The 19925-nt window shown below is 41.0% G+C and overlaps 1 protein-coding gene across 1 annotated transcript in view; it reads left to right on the forward strand.

The window, feature by feature from the left end:
* The window catches only part of fam20cb (FAM20C golgi associated secretory pathway kinase b), a 68824-nt gene extending 49447 nt beyond the window's left edge, over window positions 1–19377 (forward strand). Inside the window, exons 4-11 of the mRNA XM_022204906.2 lie at window positions 2969–3061; window positions 10657–10772; window positions 11340–11520; window positions 12294–12403; window positions 14267–14348; window positions 14602–14661; window positions 14913–15063; window positions 17596–19377. Coding sequence (XP_022060598.1) covers window positions 2969–3061; window positions 10657–10772; window positions 11340–11520; window positions 12294–12403; window positions 14267–14348; window positions 14602–14661; window positions 14913–15063; window positions 17596–17709 — 907 coding nt within the window. The 3' untranslated portion in view covers window positions 17710–19377. The remainder of the gene's footprint in view (window positions 1–2968; window positions 3062–10656; window positions 10773–11339; window positions 11521–12293; window positions 12404–14266; window positions 14349–14601; window positions 14662–14912; window positions 15064–17595) is intronic.
* The last annotated feature ends 548 nt before the right edge of the window (window positions 19378–19925 follow it).

The following is a 19925-nucleotide window of genomic DNA, read 5'->3' on the forward strand; positions in this document are numbered from 1 at the left end:
TTAGAACACTTTTGTGCAGTGTTTCTAGTACTCTTAAGGTCCCAAACTCCACTCGTGAGTAGGTATCTCTTAATTTTTAGCATTTTTAGCAAGCCCCCATGGCCTGCAGAATGTAGGGAAACACCTGAGGATGTTTGTGGGGCACTAGCTACATGCAGAGCCCTTGTGTACCAACTTACAGCTTTCTGGTATGTCTAGAGGCTGAGAAATAACCACTTAAAGATGCAAAAAATGCTGGCAAGGCTTTTTATAGCCCAAATTCTGAAAATTTCAGACCCCCACAACTCAGAAACTATTTGAGCTACAGGCCTACAATTTTGCATAGAAAGTGATTTTGTGACTATCTAATGGCATGCAAATTTAGGACTAATTTGAAAATGGTGCGGCAACACCCCCAAGGAATATCTGGTCATTTCACCTAAAATGACCCTGTATTCTAGTAAATCTGGGGCCTAATCAAGTCTGGTCAACTTTTGTATATATTTTACATTGACCAGTATCAGAATTTACAAATTTACAGCTATAGTACCCACAGTCCTTTGAGCCTTGACTTGTATAAAGATAAAACAAACCTTTTAATGGGAAGAAGCCAATGTTGAGAAGATGTTTTAGCTGCCGGTGAACTACTGTTGCAGGTTTTTTGTTGTAAATTTACAAAGCTTTCCATTTCTCAGTTTTCTAACTAAATATTTTTGCTGACAAGCTTTGCAAGCATTGGTTGGCAGATGTTTTTGTCTAGGTTTCCTTCTTTATGCCAAGCTAACTGGCTGCTAATGCAGACATTAGAGTGGTTTCAATCTTATCCTCCAGTTCTTGGTAAAAAAAAAACAAAAAAAAAAACGAGCATATTTCCCACTAATATCCGCCAATTATTTCTTTCTAAATTGCCATGATCCAGCCTCTGCCACTGCCAAAAACAAAAACACACTGATGAAACAATAAAACATTTTGTTTCTTGTCTTCCACATTGTTCCACCAAATGAGTAGAATTGCAGCTTTAATCCTTCTGCCTCTTACTTCACTTCCAAATGTTTATCCCCAATGCCGTTTATTATAGTCTCCAAAAGATATCACTGATTTATTCATCCAAGGCTAATTTTCCTCTCGTTTGGCAGGAAATAAATTAAGCAACTGACTGTGCACAACTGTCCCCGTTGATAGAACAGTCGTAGTCCCCTTATGCGTCGTTGTGAATGATATTGTCCTGCTGCGAGGCCGAGCAGCGCTGGTGTAAATAGACACTGCTCCCTGTTTTCAAAGTCAGTATCATTTTTCCTTGATGTGGAGCGCGAGCCGTGTCCCTGAAGCGAGGCCATCCAGAAGAAGACAGAGATACAATCAACAGACAGCGCTCGGCCTTTACTGGCAGAGCCTTGGTGACCGGACAGGAGGTGGAAATTGAGAGTGAGAAATGGAAATAGGCGGATTTGATCACCATTATATACTCCTCACAGTCAATTCTGGTCCTGAACATAGAGGATGAAGAGCTAAACATTGTGTGACGAGCCCAAAACAATGCCCCAAAAGCTGTTTTAAATACAGAATTTATCATCAAACTTTTACTTTGGTCGAACTTGGCCACCCATCTGCATGTGGCTGCCTGTCAAATGTTCGCCGGGAGATGGAGAAAGATTAGAGAAAAAGTGACAAAGAGAGGAGGAAATTGGGGAATTTTTAGTGGATGAGTGTGTTTCTGGGCTCCGTGTTGGGTTAGTTAATGACTGGTGCATATGTCAGCCACGCAGCTGCGGAGTTACAATCAGCCAGCCAGCTGAGGAAGGGAGTGATGGATGGAACGGAGGGAGAAAAAGAGGGAGATTCAGACAGATATAAAGAATTAAGCCGCGGATGCAGAAGAAGAAAAAAAAACGAGAAAACAATTCGGCGTGAGGGAGAGCAGTGAAGCAGAGGAGGTGAGATAGAGGATTTTGAGCGAAATAAACAGAGAGAGGCATCCAGAGGGAATAGAGAGAGAGAGAAGGGGAGAAAGAGAGAAGTTGCCAAGATAGTTTCCATTCTTCTCATCCTGCCTCAACTAGCCGAAGTAGAAATGGTAGAGGCTGCAGTCCAAATCATTACACTCAGCTGCCTTCCTGGAAAGTATTTACTGTTGTCAATAAAGAAAAAAGCAAAGAGAAGGCAGTGTGTGTATAAAAGGAGAAATAGCTAAAATATGCAGCTCTTCCGTAGAAAAGACTGAGTTGATGATGGACTGTGCTGCCCCCTTTGTGTTCTTCAAAGATATTAGCATATTTTCTATACCCCAGCACCTTCCAAAGGAGTCTTTTCACCTCCACTTCCTTTGACTTCGCCTTTTTACCCCTGGCCATCCTGTCTGTCCTGCTCCATCCTGGCCCATGTTCCATCAGCTCTGGGATTTAAGCCTTTAAGAGCCTCTTTTCCCTCCAGTAAGAGCTTTAAGGCAGAATGTGTGTGGAAAGCAGTTTTTTGGGGAAGGATCAGAGCCGGACAGAAATAGGTACAGACCAGAGAACAGGAGAGGATGCTTCAGGAGGAAGTCTTTGACCTTGGATTGTCCCTTTCTCCCGGCTGCCCCACAAAACACCCACAGTAACTCAGACGAGGGCCCTTTTTGTGAGGCAAGGACACTCGTTTATTGTGTGTTGGTTATTGCTCACAAATGCTGTTCGCGGTATTAGGTACACAGGTGTAAAGCCAGAGTGTTTTATCACTGAGTGGGCCGCCACTGTTGTGGAGTGAGACATCTGTGGACATGTGAAGTTCACCGATCCAACGCTGTGATATGTAATTTTCCATTTCATTATGTCTGTTGTTTTGCTAATTATGTATCCAGATGTGTGAGTCATGTTATTAAAATTGCTTCCACATTAATGCTCAACCATCTGCACCAAGTGTCAAACAGGTTGCATGTTGCCGAATGGCTCTACATGAAGGTTAGACCTGATCTATCGGCTAACTGAACTGTTTTTTTCTGGTGTTCTTGCAGGCAGACCCGGGAGCAGGAAACCCCTCCAGACTTCTTCTACTTCTCTGACTTTGAAAGACACAACGCCGAGATTGCAGCCTTTCATCTGGACAAGTAGGTAGAAACTAGCATGTTGCAATGTTCAGGTGTCAGTAGTGGAAAGTGTGGTGAGTTCCTTAGTAAAAACACCACATCGATTACAAGAAATGGTTAGGGTTAGGGTTAGGCTAGGTAACTCTAACCCTAACCCTAACCTAACCCTAACCTTAACCCTAACCCGTAGTTAAAGTATGAAAGTAATAGTACAGATTTTGTCCCTGTGATTGATACATTATTACTCCGCCGAGGAACGACAGTCATGTAATGACTACCGTGCGTTTGTCTGTCTGTCTGTCTGTGTGTTAGCAATATTACTCAAAAATGGACTTACGGATTTCGATAAAATTTTCAGGGAGGGTCATAAATGATACAGGGACCAACAGATTAGAGTTTGGCAGTGAGGCAGGTTATAGTCTGGAGCCACAGATTTGTTAAAGATTTCTGTATCATTGCAAGATAGCGTCGCTGTAACTGTGACAACGAATGAACGCTACGTCAGCTTCCTGCTGACGATCACATGAATGGGATCCTACTACAAATCTACCGTTGCAGACTTTTCAGGACTTACTGTCGGAAATGATACAAGGAACAATTGATTGAATTGCTGAATGTGTTTCTGAGTCCCATCAAGTCACGCTGCCCGATACATATTTAGGTCACGGAATTCAGTATCTGTACATAACATACACATGCATAACACACGCCTGTGCTCAGTGCAAGGTCATTGTGTTTGTGGGTACATCTATGTTAAATGTCCACATTCTAGGGTGCTGTGATTTCTGCCACAAATTTTTTCAAGATTTCATCAGCTGGGAATGATACAAGCAATCTCTGAGTGCTATTCTTGTTATATATGGCATCATTAGATTATTAATTGTAGTATCAATGTGTCAGCAGCATGTTACTGTTGTAGCTGCTGCAGGTTTGAGCAACTTTATATCCAGTTTAATAAACTGGGACAACAGATAAATCTGAAGACTCCAAACATCATTAAGGAAATATTACGAAAAGACTCTGTTTCGATTTTTAAACCTTTCCTCTAATCTTTGATTTTGGATGACATACTGGATCATTTGAAATGACACCACGTGAGAAGTTTAGAGGGGAAAGAAATCACTATTTGATGGAACTGTTAACAACTCAGATGTCTGAAATGTGACTCTGACTGTACGGTGCTTTTTGTAAAATGTCAGAATGAGGAGAAAAAAAACAGAAACCACTGGTTCAATCTTTAACGATGTGTTGTATTTTTTAAGGGCCTGTTGTGTAAAGTCTTCATTTTAATAGTAACTACAGCTGTCAGATGAATGCAGTGAAGCAGAAAGAACAACATATCCCTGTGAGATGGAGTGGAGTAGATTTATAAAGTGGCATAACATGGCAATACAAAGTTAAGTGCAATACTTGAGTAAATGTACTTAATTAAATTCCACTACTTTTATGTGTGTGTGTGTGTGTGTGTGTGTGTGTGTGTGTGTGTGTGTGTGTGTGTGTGTGTGTGTGTGTGTGTGTGTGTGTGTGTGTGTGTGTGTGTGTGTGTGTGTGCAGTATATTGTGTTTGGAACATTAGCTTGTCGCATTGTAATCTGGGAGTTTTTTTGGCCGATTGAAAACCACACTTTCCCCTATAAAGCAGATGACAGAACTACTGTCGACTTTTCCATAACTTGCTCCACAGGGCCGAGGCCTCACCCACACTTGTAGTCTGCATTGTGTTGATGTTGTGGTTTCTTACATCTCTATCTATCTGCTGCAACCAAAACTGCCCGTATGAGATCTTAATAATGACTGAACTGAACAGGAGCTTTAAGAGAGTACGAGTGCCCAGAAATACATTTAAAACAACTCCACAGTCACAGAGCAGAAACAGCAAGCAGCAACTTTATTTATTACTATTTATTGCTATTTGTAGGGTAAAAATATGACAAGTGTCTGCGAGCGATGCTTGCAATGCTGCTTTTAGTTTCAAAAATAGATGCCTATTTCAGCAACTTTCTCCACGTGAAGCACACACGTTTACTGTGATGCTGCTGGTTTTTAAAAATGCGCTGCTTTGTCATTGTTCGGCTCACAATGGACAGACTGGAAAAAGAAACAAAATCAATGCTGCAAAATCAGAGATATTGTATTTTTTCTTCTTTATATTCTTCTTCCTTGTCAATACCTTGTGCCTTCATTACCCACAATGATTCAGGGATGTTATGCTCGTTGCAGCTATTATGGAACATGAAAACACATTCAGAAAAGGTTGAAAAATGTAGTTTGTTTTTCACATTTAGACCATATTTCACCTGCAATTGCATCTAGCAAGTAGTAGCAGCGAGAAAGTCAATTCTCCAGGAAAGGATCAAACCCACAAGTGTATCATTGCTAACCTGTGTTCTAACTTACTGAACTAACCAGCAGCTGCAGATAAGAAAACACATGACAGGATTATTCTGCTGACACTGGAACGGGAGCAGGCATCCTCTGCCTTTGTAATAGTCAATACTGAGTAGTTTCACATGTGCATTCTATGTATATTGGTGGATATAAGTGCTGCTATTATGATGACTTGGACATTTTTGGCAGCCTATATAGCACCATAGTTTTGATATTTTATATAAAACGTGTTGAAATGACATCTTTGTGCACATTTTACCTATCTGTGCAATATTACTTTTGAGAAATACCTTTACACTAATAAATATTATCTCTCTTTATGCCGACAACTGAAGGAATGACCACAATGATGAAACTAATTTGTATTTTGGGATACATTGATGCTATAATAGCATTTTAGCTAGTTGAAACAGGTCTTCAGATGGAATATGAACCAGTTTCCACCTAAAAATGATCATTGAAATCCAAGATGAGGGGGCTTTTTTCCCCATTTTTAGACCCTTTTAGTTGTCAAAAACCTAAATTGCTCCAGTAATGTGGCATTTAAAGCTGTATCAGGAAAGAAACTAAAGTTTTCCAACCATGTCAACTGAGCTGATGTTGAGCAGCTTTCATTGCCAGCCATGTAGCTCACACTTGCAGCCAATTCAGAATCACCAATTAATCCGTCATACTTGTGTTTGGACTGTGGAAGGGAGACGGAGCACCCAGATGAAACCCACACAGACACATGGAGAACGTACAACCTCCACGTAGAAAGTCCACTAACCACCTCACCGCCCTGAAATTAGTATTGAGTGGTGAAATAAATAATCATAAAACTATGAATGAAATGGACTAAAATAAGGATTTAGTCATAAAAATGTACCCACGACAACCATAAGAGAGATTCTCAAAGCGATGACAGAAATAGATGCACTTTTTATGAAGAACCAGGCTTTTTATGTTCAGCACTATCATGTGTGGAAGACGTTTAAAACCAGGAAACGACTTGTAACAAGCCAGAAGAACTCCGAGTTTAACTTAAAAAACATTCAAAGAATTAGCTATTAAAAGATCAGTCCTTTCAGGGGCAGCAGTGGGTGTTTGGCCTTGAGCACCAAAACACCCAGAAACAGCCCCGTTGCTAAAAACACTCTCAATAAGGGGGAGAGAAAAAAAAACGTTGTTCTTGAATCCGCTCAAAGCTTCCAAGTAGTTCTTTTTTTCCATCCTTGAGGGCCAACGTCCTGCAGGTTTTTGTTCCTCCCTGATTGCTAATTTGCCAGTCCTCGTGTCAGCTCATTAACCACCTGGGAGGAGCGCCGATCTGAAAGAGAACACCACACATGGATCCCACTGTCTCAAAATAGCGCTTAAAGATATGTGTTTGTCTTCACATTTTCAATATTTTATGTGAGGACCCGTTAATTAATGCAGGAATTCTCTTACATAATTGCTCAATTAGCATAATCTGGCCACATTTAGCAGAATAGCAAAGGATAAAGAGATAAAAGTGGTGCAGTTTTGCCAATTCTTTAAGGTTAGAAAATATCCCAGACTTCAGATTAAGGTTGACATCAGTGTTAGTTCAGGATTAAGATCAGGTCCCGCCATGTACGGCAATACACTTCTAGTATATGTGTGTCTGTATGCAGGCATGGCTGCAGGCTTAGTTTTTTTTTTTTTTCTTTTCTGCGCATCCTTTCGTGTACTCTAGATCTTTCTTTGTGTTCTCCTTATCGCTGCTCCGGAGCTCATCTTTTTTCAGAGCCAGCGAGTGGTGTGAGCCCGGTCCGTACAGTGGAGGCTGAGCTCCAAGAGGCCATGAGTCATAGAGAATGAATGCCGCCCTCCCGCAGCTAGCATCTGACTGAACAATGACTGCAGCCTCCTTGCTTAGCTAACCACCACGCTCTCTGACTTCACTGCCTTTACAAGGCCTAACACTTTATGGCCGGCCTGCCTGCCGGAGAGACTCTAATGAAAAGAGAAATCCTCACGAGGCTCTCTGATCAAGCCGTGAGTTCTCGCTGCCTTTAAAGTCGAGCCGACGTCACTGTGGCTGTATGTTGTTACGCTGGTGTTTGTCTGTACTGACACAAGATGACACCGAGGTCACACACACACAGGCACACACAATGGGGCCACTAAGGGTAGTCATGTTGAATCCTGCTTTGGCTTCAGGCACAATGACACAGTTCATCAGCAATTGCATTAGCAGCGGCGCTCCTCACCAGTCTGCTACACATCTGGTCCTCCTCTGTACACACACACACACACACACACACACACACACACACACACACACACACACACACACACACACATGAAAACACACTCCAGCATATGTGTGGGTTAAGGGGAAGAGGAGGAAACCAAAGGCATGAAAGGCCCTGTGCCCATTCTAAATATAAGCCAGGCAGGGTTTGCCAAAAGCAGCGCTTTATTTTTTTTCCTTATTTTGTCTGTTCTAAATTAGAGCCTGTCCACAGAGCTGCTGCTGCTGCTGCTGCTGCTGCTGGTGCAGAGGCTGAGGCTACACTGCCTCCCAGGGGGCCCACAGACACACACAGGCTCTTTTAAAGCAGCCGTGTGCACACACAGACGCTGTCTCCTCCTATATAGGCTACGCTTCTTGAAGCATCATTAATTATGTGATTGGATTTAACTGGGAAGTGCACTTAAGTAGTCAGCAGATATGAAGACATACAGACTCGGACATGACCTTAAAATATTTAACTGTATAGCTCCAAATTGATGAGACCCAGTGGCGGCTTATACATTTTTCAAGTGGGAATATGTGGAATTCCCACTTTTGCTGGGCTTTTAGTATGTTTTTCAACCCCTCCCTGAATCAAAGTTTAAAATGGCCACAGTGGAGATTGGATGGAAGGAAGAGCATGAGAGTGATGAAGGAAGCTGGTCCTTGCTGTTCCCTTTAGCATGGCAGCAGGCCCAGGCCCAGCAGGCCAAACAGAGCTGCACGGTGCTTCATCCTGCGTCCGTCTGTCTGTTTGACAGCGAGCAGTAAAGAGACATGACTGTATGTGTCTGTATCACTGCGCCCGCCAACACGCTTACTTGATGGCATCATTTGTTCGATGGGCTCTTTCTCCACCTGGTCCTCCCCACGTCTCTCCACAGCATCTCTCTTGTCTCATCCCTCCACCTCCATCTTTACTCTCACTCTGCCTCTCTGCCCCCAGGCCTCGGCTCTTAGGTCTTGTCATGGGAATCAATTTTTAAAGAGGCCATGCTGATCTTATAGTTGGGTGGTATTGATAGCATGAGCTGCACATGCTTATAACTAGCATTTGGCACGCACACAAGAAGATCTTTCAGTGGAAAGACAACCACATTAAATCTTTCTCTCCATCTTCCATTCATACATATGGACACTAACATCAGTCATATCATGCAAAGACACAAAATCATAACAGCCGCATAAAACAGAATGGATACTTAAGTGCCAAGAATGTACTGGTGTAACTCTTTATACCCACATATATTAAAGCAGAAAGCTGTGTGGAAGTTAAAAATGGGATGTAGAATCACAGCCACATAAAAACCACAGGGAGGTTTACCACCATGTGGTGCAGCTGTCAGCTCCTAACTTATGTCACAGTGCCCCCTTTTGGCAGCGACATTAAATCACTTATGGCTTCACCAGGAGAGTACAGTCATCTGCACCACTGGCCCAACGGATAAAGCTCTGATTCCCCTAAGTGAAGGATGGTGGGTTCAGCACCCATCTGGTGTGAAAAAAGCCTCTCTACAGCACAAACAGATGCTACCTGTCGCTGCTCTCTGCACATGGTTGTTCAGTAGATACACAGCTCTTAAGTTGGAATTCCAAGATGCTTTCTCAAATCTGTGAAACAAAACAACATTTTTCGGAGTTAGTGCTTTGTGGCATTATGTTTATATTTTAGTTCCTGTAATTCTGCTTTGTATTAACATGATTATATTACAAAAAAATGAATAGGGGTCAACCAATATGGACTTTTCATGGCAGATACCAATTATTATTAATGGAGATCAATGACCAATTTTTAGATGCTATACATTTACAGTTAAGATGAAAATCTTGGCGTCAAAACTCTGAAAAACACACCCGCTCATGGTCAGCTGTGATAAGCTCCAACTCTCACAGCCCTCTATATGACAGAACAGGTATAGCTGATGAATGAATGGATGGGTTGTCAATATTCTTTGTACGTTCGTCATTCACAGAGGATGAATCCTCAAGACTTTAATGTTGAAATTTGATCATGAAGTTTAATATTTGAGATCAATTATGGCAACTTTGGTTATCTCTCCATTGTTCATCTTGTACCATAGTAATGGTCTAAACTTCAATTTGTCTAAAACCTTAGGTTTAGGGATTGACAAATAGGGTTTTTCAGGATTGGTCCCAATTATTAATAATCAATATCTGGAAACAATGAAAATCTTGGTGTCAAAATTCAAAATAACACAAACTCCAGCACAAAAACTTGGCTGAAATAACTTTGTTAATTTATGTTTAATTAAAATAACTTTTCTGCATTTATTCCTTCAGTGCTGGTTTTGTGTTTCTTGCTCCTGTAACCAATCAGGTTGACCACAGGTAGAGAGAGGCGACTGCAGATCAGAGCCAAAGCAGCACTATTTTTTAAATCAGCTTTTAAGAAAAAACAGCATCAATTACCATAAAAAGGCTGAATATTGGTTCCAATAATTGGTTGAGCTCTGATTCAGAAACAGATACTTACATATTTATGATTCTGTAATCCACTCCAGATCCTACAGTTTATCTACATTCATCCCCTGCTTCAGAGGTTTTCAAAGTCTGACACTTTTTGCCGGTATTTGTTTGTCTAAGCTGATTTATTTTTAAATTATGATGGAGATGGTGCCCTTCTGGGAAATTGTAAGTCAAACTGAATCTATAAATATGTGTATCACGTCTGTCTGTTTGGATTTTACTAAATTATTCTCCTGAGGAGGCTCGATTATTGACGCAAATTGCGCCAATTGAGTTAAAGCACCTTAATGGCCTCCATGAGCTATGTTTCGTAGCAGCTCTTCCTCCTGCAGTTGTCCAAATCAGCAGGCCAGAGAGAAACAACTAACTTCACACTGCTTTTAGAACACATACAGTTTCACCTCATACAGTATGGGGAGCTGGACCTCAAAGCATGAAACCCTCTGCTGAATTCTGAAGGCCCGAACATGACCCCTCTGCTTTTGTCTCTCTCCTGCAGGATCCTGGACTTCCGTCGCGTCCCTCCTGTGGCCGGCAGGCTGGTCAACATGACAAAGGAGATCCGAGATGTTACACGAGACAAAAAGCTCTGGAGGACCTTCTTCATTTCACCGGGTACACAGTGAAAACAGGCCGACTTATTGGTTTTCAGAAACTCATCTAGAAGAGAGATGCCCTGATTTAGATTTTTTGCTGTGGCAAGAAAAGTGATAAATGCACTTGACACATGTGGATCAGCTGTTTCACGGCCAAGTCCTCAACAATGCCTGCAACATTGCAAAAGTAAAAGCCCAGCAAAAATTAACACTTTCAAAATGTAGAGCAAAGCCAGTCTTGTGGCCTGAATGACAGAGATACTCATTTGCATTGGATTAGTATTATCAGGGGACTTTACCTTGTGCCAAAGCATGACAGTTAATTAGCAATGCAACTTTACTTTACATATTATACACATGGAAAATTCTCACAGGATTAAAATTACTGACAGTCTCAGCAATTAATACAGGTCAGTGGATGTCCCCAGGTAATTTTAATCATGCGAAAAGCGGACTTTAAATATGTGTGGAGTGAATGACAAAAGGGCAAAAGGAGTCACTTTTTAAACGCTGAGTGGCATAATAGAACGCATCTGAATGTGGGTTTAACAGAGAAGCAGCAACAACATCTTTTTCACACTCGCAGCCAACAACGTGTGTTTCTACGGAGAGTGTTCGTACTACTGCTCCACTGAGCACGCTCTGTGTGGTAAACCGGACCAGATTGAAGGATCGCTGGCTGCCTTCCTCCCAGACCTGGCACTCGCCAAGCGGAAGACCTGGAGGAACCCGTGGAGACGCTCCTACCACAAACGCAAGAAGGCAGAGTAAGACATCGATCCTGCACTCAGACAGCGCTGCACAGAGGCAGTAGAGTCCTCCAGGTCCATCTGCTATCACAGAGTATTTATTACACTCGCTGTCAGTTACCCGTGGCAGTAATTCATGAGAGCTGAGCAAGAGATCTGTGGTTGGTAAGATGCTCTGTATGCATGTGTCACAGCTGACTGTACTGGTCTTTTAACCCTCGTGTCGTCCTGCGGGTCAAAATTGACCTGTTTTAAAGTTTGAAAATGTGGAAAAAACATGCATTTTTACAGTGAAATCTTTGAACATTTTTTGGTGGAAAAAAAGAAATGTTAAAAATGTTTCTTAAGAACATTCACCAAAAAAACTATTTTTATGAGATTTTTATGTGAATGTTCTTAAAGGAAATACTAGAAGTTTTACTGATATATGTGTAATCACTGTAGATATTTTGAGGATTTTTTAAAAAAGATTTTACTTATTTTCTTGCCACATTTGGGGTATTTTTTGAAATAAAACTTTTAAATGAAACTTTTCTGAAATTATTGGAATTTTCTTCCTGAAGGTTTTGCAAATTTTCAGAAATTTGGGGAATTTTTTTGCAGAATGTTTGAATTTTTTTTTCAGACCAGGAAACAAAGCAAGAGAGACATTCCTTGCCATTATGATATAATTAGGAAATATACAGACACACTTGCAGCTTAGTTTCCCAAAATCATCTCATGGAAAAGACACATTAGAAAGGGAAAAAAATTAAGTGAGCCAAAAATAATGCAAATTTTCATCTCTTCAGATGGGAGGTGGACCCTGACTACTGCGAGGAGGTCAAACAGACTCCACCTTATGACAGTGGAACACGGCTGCTGGACATCATGGACATGACCATCTTTGACTTCCTCATGGGTGAGTCAGGATGTCTGGCACAGAACGAGCAATGAGGGGGATCGTTTAATGTGTCCTAACTCAAACCTGAACCTGCCACTTCCTGACCTCAGTGCTGTGTCACTAGCAGGCACCAGCACCATTAGGAACTACAGTGGTTTTGTAGTCATGTGATGCGTCACAACTCCTCCGTAAATGTGAAGCAGAAAGTGTAAAGTAACAAAGAAAGTTGAACACTTTTATTCGTGATAGCTCTATCAAAGTCTCAGAGTGTCACACAGGACTAGCCTAGCCGCGCTAGACCCATGTTCTGAAGGCACAAGGGTCTAGGGCCGCTCGACAGGGAGGGAGGCGGCCTAAAAGGTTGTCTTTCAAATCACTCTGCAGCAATTGGGTAGGTATACAACCAATCACCGCAACGAATAGGCTGACGTAGTTCCTAGAGCGCCGGCGGATTGTGGCTAAGTCCCATTAGCTTCCCAACCAGCGGAGCCAACTGGTATATTAAAGATTTGCCATATCCCATCGGCATAAGTCCAAATACGTCTTTCTTCTCAATGAAACACTTCAGTGCCGTCCTTTGTTTATCTTTCAAGTTGAATTTTAGCTTCAAATCTTTAAGGGCTGTGGCCAAAGCCGAGTCAAAAGATAACTGTTTATTGTGCGCTGGTTGTTTCTGTCAGAATCGTCGCGCCTCTGTCGTCACTTAGTTACGCCCGCCTTCTGACTCTACACTTCATGGTGATTCATCCGGCCAGTTTTAGGAGAATCCAGCCTCGAGCCTTATGGAGGGTAACTAGACCCACCCTGGCAGAGAATTAAATTCGTTGCTGTGGGTTGTCTAGCGCGGCTAGGCTAACACAGGACTGCAAAGATGAACAAAATTAAATTCACAAGTGAAGAGTTGCATTATATAACAAAGATCTATTTTAGAGGGAAGTGTGTTCTCAGGTTAAATTCAACGTTCATTATCCCTAAGGTTTGATCAGGTTAAGATACTGGGCAAAACTTTGATCTGTGGTCTGTAGGGTTGTGTGTATAAAGTATAATAAGAAGGTGGACTACTCACATGTTAACCCTTTGAATGGCAACCAGTTTCTGAGCATTTATTTGCTCCTGTCACATTTTTACTCACTGCAATATAAAGTCCTACATTTCCATGGGAGCAGCACAACTATATTTGTAGGTACTAGAGGTACAAGAACTCAAACATGTCTTTAGTGCAGTATTACAGAGTTATAATGCCATAAATCGTAAAACTGGAAATGAATTTAAATTCCTCCAAAAAAAAACTTAACAAATGGAACCAACATGTACGACATTTTTGCAATTCCCACAATTTTTACCAACAGTGGGAAACGTCATGGCTCTACATACTAAAGACATTTGTTTTCATATTTGTCTTCTATCTGCTCGGTGTAATCGGTGCCTGCAGTTTAGACCCATTCAACTGAAAATTCACAGAATTTAGAGTCAATAACAGCTTCTCTGTTGTGCCGGGGAGCACAGAATTTTTATTTATTCCCACGATCGGTCAAGTGCCAATATTTACTTTTCAGCAATCTTTTAATGAGACAAGTAGAATAAAGGGATTTTCATGAAATACACATATTTATGTTTAGATTTGGAAAAGTTTGGAGGAACTCCTCGTCACAGATAAGTAGTTCAAGGATCAATGGAAAGTGGACAATGTGGTGTTTTTTTTTTTTACCGTTTTCACAGTTTATGATTTTGATAAATGGTGTTTTTGTATTTTTAAAAGAGAACATGCTATTCAAACCTATCAGCCAGTTTGAAGTTTCAGATATGTACTCTTTAAATGTTTTCTGTTTTTTTTGCTTCTGTTCCCTGCTTGACTAAATCATCCACTGTATTCCCACACAGGAAACATGGATCGTCACCATTATGAAACGTTCGAAAAGTTCGGAAACGAAACCTTCATCATCCATCTGGACAATGGCAGAGGGTAAAGCAGCACACTGTAATTCAAGACACTGAAATGTAGAGATCATTGAGCTAGTTGACAGTTAAAGTTTGCTGCTTTAAAGCTGTGATGATAATTTGTATTAAGTGGTTAAATGGTATTAGTGCATCCATACAAATAACAACATATAAGAAAAACAAATCATGTGCAGGTGTTGTGGAATTAATGTCCAAAAATCCTGAACAACTAAGAAAAATGCGGTACCACATTAACATGCTTTTATTTTCCTCCCCAGCTTTGGAAAGCACTCCCATGATGAGATGTCTATTCTGGTGCCTCTGACCCAGTGCTGCAGGTAAAGTCTTCTCTGTGGTGGTTTATAAGAAGGGTATGATGGCTTTATTGATCCTGAAAGAGAAAAATACACAATAACAACAGATTTTTATAAGGTTACTATAGGCTTTAATTGTAATTATATAATCCCGCCCTGTAAAAAATATTTTCCGTGATTTGTTGTCAATAAAATGTCAGTTTTGCCGAGTAAATGCACAACTATAATGCATGAAGCCACACTTACTCTTTCCCCCGGCTGCTCTCTTTCTGCAGGGTAAGGAAGTCGACCCACTTGCGTCTGCAGCTGCTGGCTAAGGAGGAATACAAGCTGTCCATGCTCATGGCAGAGTCCCTGGTGAGGGACCGCCTCAGTCCCATCCTCATCCAGCCACACCTGGACGCCATGGACCGACGACTGCGCCATGTAAGTGTTTCATGCTCGTTGGCTGCACTGTGTCTTGCAAAAATTCACCTGTCCGACCTATCAAATGTGAATATGCGCCGGCCTCTGCTGTCCTTTGTTATAGTAAATCAATACCTTTGAGTTAAGTGTTTGTTGAGCAACAAGACATGAATTTACGTTCTAAGAAACTGTGACATCATTAGTTGTTTTCTGACACTTGAAGAGAAATAAAGGAAATAGTCCATGTTTTTTAATTAATATAAATAGCTAATCAATCCCTATTGATGAGGAATTGTTCAACATTTAGAGAATGCTTCTTTTCTTTCTTGCTTGCTTGTTAAATGATAAGATTAACACCACTCCAGGGCAGGCGTTTTGGACCCATATGTGACCAAAAATCTGTGAGGTGTGACTAAGCATTTTCTTTGGCTGCACCGGTGCACCTGGCACTTTGCAGAACTGTCTGTGTGTCTCTGGGCGGTGCACTACTTTTCTCTTTTCAAACTAATTTTTAATACACACCTGACTGAGTTGCATGTGCTTCAGTCACACGTGGGGACTAGAGGCTTCTCTGGCAAGTAGAATATAGCAGTGCATGTGAGGCGTTTGGGGAATATCTGTAAAAAGTAGCATCAGAAAACAGCCTGAGTAACACTCTCCGCCTCTACACTTTGGTTTTACCACATCACAAGTAAATTGTCAGTACAGCCAACATTATGCGTTGCATTTGAAGAGAGTCTGGCCACAGCACGGTCATGAACAGAGCTTTTGCAGTTGAAGCCAAGATATTCTGGATTTAAAGTCGGCTGTATGCTTTGACAGATGTGTGGTCAGCAATTCAGAGGCAGAAGGCAGCAAACTGAAGCAGTGATCAATCACAAATGTCCCAATCCTGATCCAAAGATTGGGATCTAGACTTAATTTTGAAGAGATTAGTACTGGCACAAACCTATGCCGGATTCTTTGTTTCTCCGCCAAGGAACTTGGCAGAGTTATGTGACGATCGGCGTACGTTTGTCTGTTAATCTGTCTGTCTGTCCGTGGAGAACATTACTCAGAAACGGATAACGGATTTGGATGAAATTTTTAGGGAAGATCAGAAATGGCACAAGGACCACCTGATTAGATTTTGGCAGTGATACTGTGTATAGTCTGGATGCACGGATTAGTGAAGGATTTTCCATTGCGAGATAGCGGCATGACATTACTGTAACTATGACAACAAGTGAACACTACCAGCTGGATTATAAATCCACAGCGGTGGACTTATCAGAAATGATACAAGGAACAATTGATTAAATTGTGGGGACGTTTACGAGTCCCATCAATTCCTGCCGCCCGCTGCATATTTAGGTCACGCGATTCAGTATCCATACATAACGTGCACATGAATAACACACACCTGTGCTCAGCGCAAGGTCATTGTGTTTGTGGGTGCATCTATATTAAATGGCCTCATTCTATGTTGCCGTGATTTCTGATCATCAATAGCTACCAAAAAAAATGCTGCATTTGTAACAAGGCCGTATAGAGAAATGAACAGCCGTGGTGGAGTACTGTGCGCTTTGAGTGTTTTTCTTGTTTATATCTGTTCCCAGGCAGAAACACGAAAAAACACAGCGCTAAAGGTCCTTAGATGTTCTATCGAGACACAGAATCACTGTCTTACTTTATCCCAGCTAAAATAAATTCACTGTTCTGTGTAAGCCTCAGTAAGCCTTGTCAGTTGATGCTCCTTTCCTAGTTAACCTCCCATAATGCTCTCTGCTTGCCAATACCGTAGTGCCCACCTCCTGAGATTACTACGTTATTTAACAGTAATAGGTACTACAGCTAATATACAATATTTAAACTGTATATAATCAAGGAAAATGGCATAGGGTGTTGGCAGATGCTAAATATTAAATGACCAATCAGATCAGGAGCAACAAAAACCTTAATCAGGACGTCGCTAACAAATGATGGGGAAATTTAATACTTTACTATAGCCCAAGAAGAGCGACATATTACTAACTGTATGTCCAAGATCATGCTAACAAAAAAAAACAGGTTTCACTTAAAAAAAAAAATATCTACACCTTTGTTTCTGTTTACAATCATTTGTATAATGTTTTTAGAAATTGTCAATGCGTATGGAAACTGACAAGCAAAGATAACACTTAAAATAGTAAGTAAGAAAGTAACTCTGGAGCCCAGAGCCGTGCACTGTCATGTGTGTTGCGATTAAGCTAGCTGATTATTAGCTTAGCTTAGCATAAAGACAGGATTTTTGGAATTTAGCTTCCACAAGTTTCCAGTCAAGGCTAAGATAAGTCTACTGGTTGTAGCTTCAGATTTACTGTGGAGACATACGAGCGGCACAAGTCTACTTTTATAACCCTCAACAAGCATGTAAATTTGCATTTTTAATGTAACAAAAAATATTATTAAATATGTCTTCTTTAAAGGTCAGTACTTTGACCTAATTGCCTTCTAACAGTCAGAACAAATATAATCTTTACATCAACGTACTCTGTAAATCAACAATTAAATCTTTTGTTTCATTATCTCTAGGTGCTGAAAGTGCTGTCAGAATGCGTTGAAAAGGAGGGTTACAGCTACGTGGTGGAGGACGACCTCCAGGGCCACGGGTCGGACCACGCCCACAACGGCCCAAGACGGAGGTAGCTGGCTGGGGAAGCTGGCAGCTGGACTCCCCTGGAGAAAGGAGACTGGGCTGAGCTAATCCAGTCTTTCTCTTAAACTGAACTGGCATCCCGTAACACAGATGAGCTCCGTCTGTGCCGAATTTCTCAGAGGGCTTGATTTTTTTGCTGAACTTACAGGGAAGCCCACCTGCTCGAGGCAACATAAGCTGTGTCGGAGGCGGAAGCCTGCTGGATAGGAAAAACGGTGCAGTGACTTTAGCTGTACTGATGCTCGAGACGCAGGTGATGTTGAATTCTCCTGGGGCTTTTGAACAGAACACGTCACCTTAGGCTCCTTAAAGTATCCAACCCTGACAGTAGTGTAGGATAGCATCACCACAGCTGACCCAAACACCCACCGCAGCAACCAAACCATTCAAGTCTTGCAAGAGACGCCTTCTTTCTGTCGGGTTCAGGACCCTTTTGTTGAATTCAGTGAATTCGGAGGGACTTGTAAAGAATCTCGCCGCTCTTCACCAAGCTGAATTATGTGTTTCTACTTACTGTTGCAGGTGTTTTCGGTTGAACTTTCACAGTGGAGGAGGAGGAGGAGGAGGAGGTGGACTTCCTGTTATCACAATTATGGTTTACTGATTTGCTGCAAAATGTTTTGTTGAATAGTGTCTTTTGTGTTTTTTTTTTTTTTTTGAAAAAAACTTTATTTCTGCTGAGCTGTTTCAGTGTCTCATCATCCAAGATGGAAATATTTGATTGGAGTGCAGGTTTACTCCTGGATTTGTCCATTAATTTTGCCCATAAATGTTACATGTCCTTGAGAGAGTATTTATTAAAATTCATATTTATTGTTTAAAATGAATGCTAATTCGTAACACACATTTTTTTTTTCTGTTGAAGCGAGCTGTTGAATTTACATCACAACGATGCACTTCTTTATTTGTCCAAAAGAGGGCAAACTGAGCATGTGCAAACCCTCCTGCCAGGACAGTGCCATTCAGTAACTCACCCCATTACGAGCATCAAACCTGCTTTAAAATTGGTTTATAGCCATCATGAATCTGCACCTGTGTTTACAGCGTTTAGTCATTTTTTTCCAACTACTGTTTTCCTTTCAGTGCAACGGTTATGAGGTTAGATTTATGGTACCAAAAGCCAAATGTGACACTAATAGTTTTATATTATTGTTTCTTTGTAATATATTTGATGTCCAGATGTCGCTGTTGTGGAGAGATTATTTTTCAGGATGTATATTTCATTCATTACCAACAGCTGATAGCTTAACTGTTGGTGTCGATGATTCAGTCACTGGCTGAAAGTTAATATATACAGTAGGAAAATCTAGTGCCTGTGCAATGATAGAAATACTTGAATGTCTGGTTTCATAGCGGAAAGGATTAAATTCCTCCCAGGTACGAGCTGTAGGTAAGATACGGAGGTCTACATATGTGTATGTGCTGACGTCATCTGTTCCATAAGGGTTTTATTACACAGTCTAAGTTCCCATAGTCCTGTGTCAGGGCAGTACAGTGTGTATGGATGTGTGGGTGGATCCATGGAGAACCTTAGATGGTGTTCTTGAAGTGAAAATGCTTCTTTTTTTTAAATTTTATTCGACTCATTGTTTCTGTGGATTTTTATTTTTTAAATTCTTTGCATCATGGTAAAAGTGCAATAAAACAAAATGAGCATATTAGAGTGTGGGTGTGTTTTTCTATTCAGGAGCAAAAGCTAGTGTGCCTTTTATGAGGTAGTAATTCACGTTCCATTGACAAGAAATATAAAACACATCCATGTAGTTGGATGCCATTTTACAAGCTGTAAAGTCAAGGCAATCCCTTATTTATTTATTCATTCATTAAACATTTATTTAAACTCAGAATACACGGCGATACGGAGGCCACACTCGAAAGATAGCACAATCAACAAAAGATGTAGGCACACATAAGAAACTTCAACACGAATGATGATAAATATGCTAAACAGACAATAAGGATAATAAAACCATTTAGTAAATAGAGAATTTTGAAGTTACAGCAAATTAACCAATGTTATGTTAATGTTATCTTCATTGAAAAAATGCACATTTCTATACACAACGCAACATGTGCTGCGCTACTTGCTGGGTTTAGTACACTGAGGTGGTAACACGGGGCAGAGGGAAATGGTTTTTCCAAGGTTTTAGCATTATCACATCACAATGTCAATAAAATGCGTTCTTGAATTCCACAGCCATGTCAG

This window comes from Acanthochromis polyacanthus, chromosome 19 (genome assembly GCF_021347895.1).
Source record: "Acanthochromis polyacanthus isolate Apoly-LR-REF ecotype Palm Island chromosome 19, KAUST_Apoly_ChrSc, whole genome shotgun sequence".
Classification (NCBI taxonomy): domain Eukaryota; kingdom Metazoa; phylum Chordata; class Actinopteri; family Pomacentridae; genus Acanthochromis; species Acanthochromis polyacanthus.